Raw genomic sequence first — 5,793 nt, 5'->3', positions numbered from 1 at the left:
GATCATCTTCAATAAAGAGATCCTCAAATATGGTGCATGGCTTTCTTTAGGGGTGAAATAGCATGTGATGCAGTTAAAAATGAAATTGTAGAGTTCTTTAACGTTATTATAATTGCTAGAAAGAAACCCCTATTGACTATGCTTGAGGAAATTAGGTTTGTGAATGATGGATAGATTTTATCATATGTTAGAAAAGGAAGAGAAGTGGGACTCTAAAGTTTCTACAGCTGCAATTATACACGCTTTTGGAGAGGACTTGAGGTTTGTAATCTTTCTATTTTTCTTTTAAATTGCACAAGTACTAATTTTAAGTACTATTTTCATTGCAGGAATTGTCATGTATACCCAAGTAGACTAACTGATGTTGAAGTAAGGAATGGTTATGCTTATGTTGTTGATTTAAAAGGACATGTATACACTTGTAGACTCTGGGAGATGTCAAGTATTCCTTATGTACATGCATAAGCATTAACCCTTTTATATATTATTGGGCAAGATCATGTGAACTTTATCAATATGTGGTTTGATGTAAAGAAGTTCAAGGCAACATATGCAACTAACTTACTACATGTTAATGGAAGTAGCTCGTCACTTAGAACTGCATACACCAAACCTTTGCCCTTTTTAGTTGGAAGGATGTTCAATAGACCAAGTGTACAAAAAAAAGGTATGCAAGTAAGTCTAGTGATGAAGGGGTGGCGGTAGATGATCTAGAGGTGGCAGAGTGATAGCTAAAGCCGAAGGTAAATAGGTTAAGCATGGTGTAAAAGGGAAGAGCACTACTACAGTTGGGCAGTGGTGGAATTAAAGAAACTAATGTAATCGAATTGCAATAGACTATAAATAATATGAAAAAAAATCCAAATACTCAAATGAAGAAATTATGCATGCCCCTAATACCACAAAAAAAGAATTTGAAGATAGCTTTGGTGACAAAGATATTTTGTTGATGTGCCTACGTCCACAAAAATCATTATATTCTTAAGAGAGTTTCTACTCCTCAAAGTTTACACATGACTTCAACATCTAGTACGTCAGGTGGGTAAATGAAGTGAACGGGGATGTGGTTGTATTCACGATTTTACAACCTAAACTCATGAACTCATGAGCTAGATACTTATTTTGAGATAATAGTTTAAAAGAAAAAAAAAACTTTGTCACGTATGTATATTAGTGTTGCAAAAATGAATAGGAACAAGAGTTTGTTCATGTTCCTTTGTTTAAGTTCACAACACAACCAATATGTAGATCGTACTTTGCAGTGTCTCTTTGAACATAAACAAATGTTCACAAACACAGATAACGGATGTCATTTATTTAACTAAACGAAAAAAAATTATTCATATTTATTTATTTATTAAATAAATAAATATAAAAGAACTTTCCACCGAATGGTTTGCTAACCCGTTTGGTTGGTTTGTTTTACAACCCTATATATAATGCTTGCAATTTTGCTAAGTATCACAGTTGTACAAATTATCATCGTCACATTAAAACCGATGAAATACCTGCTTTTAGCTAAGGCAGACAACAAAAGGTATATTACTTAACATTAAAGTTGAATTTAAATAAATCCTTACTTTATGCAATTAGACCTTTCTAAACTATCACGATCTTTTTGATACATTTCTTCATTTTAAGTAGCTTTCAACGTTTACAACAGAAGCAATAAATTATAACTTACATCCCTATACTAAATATGAGTCGGCGAGTTCATCAATATAAAAATTTAAATGTAGCACGAGTCATCCGGTTCATGTGAGGAAACAAACCCACCAATAATTCATGCTTTATGTTACAAAAAATTGAGGCTAATATTACTTTCACATGCACATCATTCTTTTTTCATATACCAATTTCATACATTTCATATAAAAAATGGTCCAATCATCTACAAAACAAATTGTTTATTTCGAAAACCGTACTCTTATTCTAATTTTTCCTATCATATTTAATATATCAATTATTTATAAAACTTAAAATAAAAACAAGAGTTTTAAAGTTTAATGCATACCTATACAAACTACAATACTCCAACTTCTTTTAACAAAAAAAAAAAAAAAAACAAAAAACAAAAAACAAAAAAAAAACCAAGGAAAACCCACCGACCCACTTACTTCACTTACTAATCCCATGAGACCCCAAATCCGCCGCCGCTTGCGCCGCCCTACTCAAAGCACCCGACATCCAAAGAGCACCTTTTGAAAAATAACTACTATTAACCACCGTAGTAGCGGCGGCAGCCGCCGTCCTTCCAGTGGCCGACACAACCGATTTAGTTGTATCCAATATATGATACCTTTGGTCAACCGACCGGACCGCCTCAACTCCGGCAAACACCTTGTCGGTCAACCCCATCCGCTCACTCAACTCCGCCACTTTTGCCGCCGCACTGGCAGAAACCTGATGTGACTCATCGAATTGTTTGGCTTTTCCAACAGCATCTTTGCCTAAAATGTAGCCTTTCGCTATCATCGTTTTCACCACATCTTGAGCTAATGTCACCGCTTCGCCAGCTGTGTATGCGTATTGGTCTGCGTGTATCTGTCATGATTGATAGAGAGATTGTATTTGTATCGCCTCAAGTCCAAAATTACTGATTGACAGTAGACATTTGACAGTTGTACCACCAATTTTAACTTATACAAATTAATATATTAGAAATTTAATTAAAATACTAAGACTGTGTTTGGTAAACTAATTGAAAAGCTAGTTGCTAGCCGGTTAAAAAACAAAGTTTGGTAAACTAACTGACAACCTAGCCGAAATATGTAAAATGACATAAAAGGGCATGTAGAAGATTGAGTTTTTTATTTTATAATTAATAAAGGGTATATCTGGAAGAGTTAAAAAGCCTACTCCAATGTTAAAAAGCTTTTTTTTTTTAACCCAAAAAGCATATGAAAAAGATGTCATTGGAGATGCTCTTATAATCTGCCTTGCTCTTTTATCCATGTGGGACGAGTTTTTACAGTTTTATAGCTAATGAATATTTTTGTATATAAAGAGAAAGATATGTTACATTTGAACTACTCCCGTCATCATGTGAAAACGACTGCTGGTTCCAAAACTCGGGTTCGTCCACATCTTGTCCCCATCGCGTTATGCAAATGGTTTGATCCAAAAGTGTGGCTCCCTAAAAGAGTTTGAAAATATTAAGGTTTAATAATTGTTGTTTTAATGTCCTGAGGTGACCACATGAGAAGAACTTACACTAAGTAAGACAGCTGTTTCCAGAGCGTACGCGTCCTTAAAGGTTACGTAAGCCGTACACGCGTATTCCCCCGCCCTGTTAGATAAAAAAAAGTCTAATTATATTATACTTGTGTGGAATAGGGACTTGTTTTGTCATTTTCCCTTTCTTAGCTTAAGCATATATATTATTTTTCCTTTTAACTTTCATAACTATTAACTTTTACTTGATAGGTTATAGTTCTATTTACTAACTACACCAAAAGAGTTGTTAACTTAACTCAATTCACATAATAATAAGTTATGAAGCGAATGGGATAGATCCATAATTAGTAAGAGAAGTTTATAAAAATATAATAAAATGAAATCACCTCACAATATCAACATGCTCGATTGCGCCACAAAAAGCAAAGAAATTGTAAACATCTTGATCCGTTGCCCTAGGGGAAAGGCCTGTAACTTCAACAATATGTTCTAGAGTCATATCCAAATCTGTTAAATTAAAAAGATCATTCATTAGTCATTAACATGTACATAAATAACCAACATATGTATCAAAAGGTTGTGTTTTGCCTTGATCTACATATATAAAAGAGTAGAATAAAAGGCAAAAACAACTACAAGTCTTTTACACCAAATTAGATGGGTAGAGAGGTAGACGAACATGAAACAGAAGAAATCAAAAAGTCCTGATAATCATTAATCAACCAAGAAAACAAATAAACACCCAATTGTAGATGGATTCTAAAAGAGAAGATACTGCAAAATCACTTTTGTGATTCTAATCCTCAGATTCAAGATGCAACTGAATTTGAATCAACATTCATTAGCATAATTATTATACGATGTTACTGCTGCATCTCAATAAAAAAGAAAAGGGATTCAAGAAAATGTTCTTCTCAATCAAATTCCTTTATGGAACCTTGCAAACCCTAAGTAATTTCAATAACACGTACTGTATTGTCAACTTAATTTTGGTAATTGGTAATCACATTAACAGATTTACAGATCGACTGATGTTCTTCAAAAAAGGATTCAACAGTTACCTTCAATAAAGTTCACACAGTGCATCAATCAGTCAAAATCAAAATCAAAAACATGAACGAGCTGATAGAGTAGCAAAAGATCGTATTAAATCAAAAGATTACATCAGATAATATAGGAATCAACTCGATCCATCGGTAACGTACCTCTTATCTTTCAGTGATATGGCGAGATCTTGCGAGAGAGTGGAGTCGATTGCTAGAACTAGAAGTTTCTGCACAAATAATCAAGGACAACTTCACACGTTGAAACAGGATACGTGGATGAAATTAATTGGTGATTACAAACCCGGTTTTTTAATTTTTTTTTTTTTTAAAGACCAGCTGTTGCAAATCCGGAGTCTTTGTTTTAGATCCTATACGAAAGGACTTTCTTTATATTCTTTTTCATATCAGCAAATGTAAAATTTCGGGGGATTTTAGGAAGTCGGCAATATTTATAAAAATGGTCCTTGTTTAATTGAAAAAGTATAGAAATGGTCTTTTAAGTTTCATAAAATTACATAAATGGTCAGTAATGAATTTATTGTCCTTAAATTTAAAAAACTAAAAATATGTCCCTTCATTTCACAAAAAACGAAATGGACTCTGCTTAATTGAAATATTACAAATTGGTACTATAAAATATTACAAAGTTGGTACTATATTTCACAGAATTACATAAATGGACATGCATATTAGGGAATTTACATAAATGGTTTCTATGTTTCTAAAAGTTACATAAATGGTCCCTTCCTAACAACGAATTTACACATTATTACATAAATGACTCATGCCTAACAAAGAAATAACATAAATGGTCCCTATGTTTCATAAAGTTACAAAAATGATCCATGTTTAATAGCGAATTTATAAATAGATCCATACGTTTCATAAAAATTATAAGATTAGACACTATGTAAAAGACAACCCAAACGTACTTTACCCTATCTTTGGGAGGCCTTAAATGTGATATAAAAGGTAAAATGTTACAAGTTGTTATCAAAGTCATAATTTAAGCAAGTTAGGTGTTGTGAGGCTTGAGTGAAAATACCTACTTAGGATAAGATCATATGATTTACCATAAGATAAGTTGTTAAACCTAAGAAATTAAGATATGATTATACATTATCATGCTTATAATAACATTAGATCACTAACAGATTCTATGCTTAATAATTAATATATATATATATATATATATATATATATATATATATATATATATATATATATATATATATATATATATATAGGATATAGATCCGGTAAGAAGGAAATTTTTGGTAGGAAGATAAGAAGTTTTTTTTCTATATATTTTTTTGACGAACAAAATAAATGAATCACTAGATGATTCACAAGAAAAAATTCCCAAAAAAACATCTTTATGATTCATTGTTAAGTAAATTAAGAAAAAAATTCACTTTTATGACAATTTTAGTGAATAACAACAAAATCATTGTATAAATGAATCATCGAGATGTTTTTTTTGAGAATTTTTTCTTGTGAATCATCTTACAAATGAATCATCTAATGATTCATTTTGTTTGTTCGCGAAAAAAATATGTAGAAAAAAAAC

General features: G+C 31.8%; 1 protein-coding gene across 1 annotated transcript; it reads right to left on the bottom strand.

The window, feature by feature from the left end:
* Positions 1 to 1,948: 1,948 nt before the first annotated feature.
* Positions 1,949 to 4,586, bottom strand: LOC145134039 (RNA-binding (RRM/RBD/RNP motifs) family protein). The gene is made up of 6 exons (XM_079068964.1): positions 4,525 to 4,586; positions 4,383 to 4,450; positions 3,564 to 3,684; positions 3,214 to 3,289; positions 3,023 to 3,136; positions 1,949 to 2,544 (listed from the first exon to the last, which is right to left on the bottom strand). The coding sequence occupies exons 3-6, from the start codon at positions 3,674 to 3,676 to the stop codon at positions 2,119 to 2,121; spliced, it is 729 nt and encodes a 242-aa protein (XP_078925090.1). The 5' UTR covers positions 3,677 to 3,684; positions 4,383 to 4,450; positions 4,525 to 4,586; the 3' UTR covers positions 1,949 to 2,118.
* Positions 4,587 to 5,793: the final 1,207 nt, after the last annotated feature.

The sequence above is a fragment of the Lactuca virosa genome, chromosome 8 (genome assembly GCF_052849685.1).
Source record: "Lactuca virosa cultivar CGN04683 chromosome 8, Lactuca_virosa_CGN04683_v6, whole genome shotgun sequence".
Lineage (NCBI taxonomy): Eukaryota > Viridiplantae > Streptophyta > Magnoliopsida > Asterales > Asteraceae > Lactuca > Lactuca virosa.
Note: the sequence above shows the minus strand (reverse complement) of the source record. Positions and strands in the feature narration are given on the sequence as shown.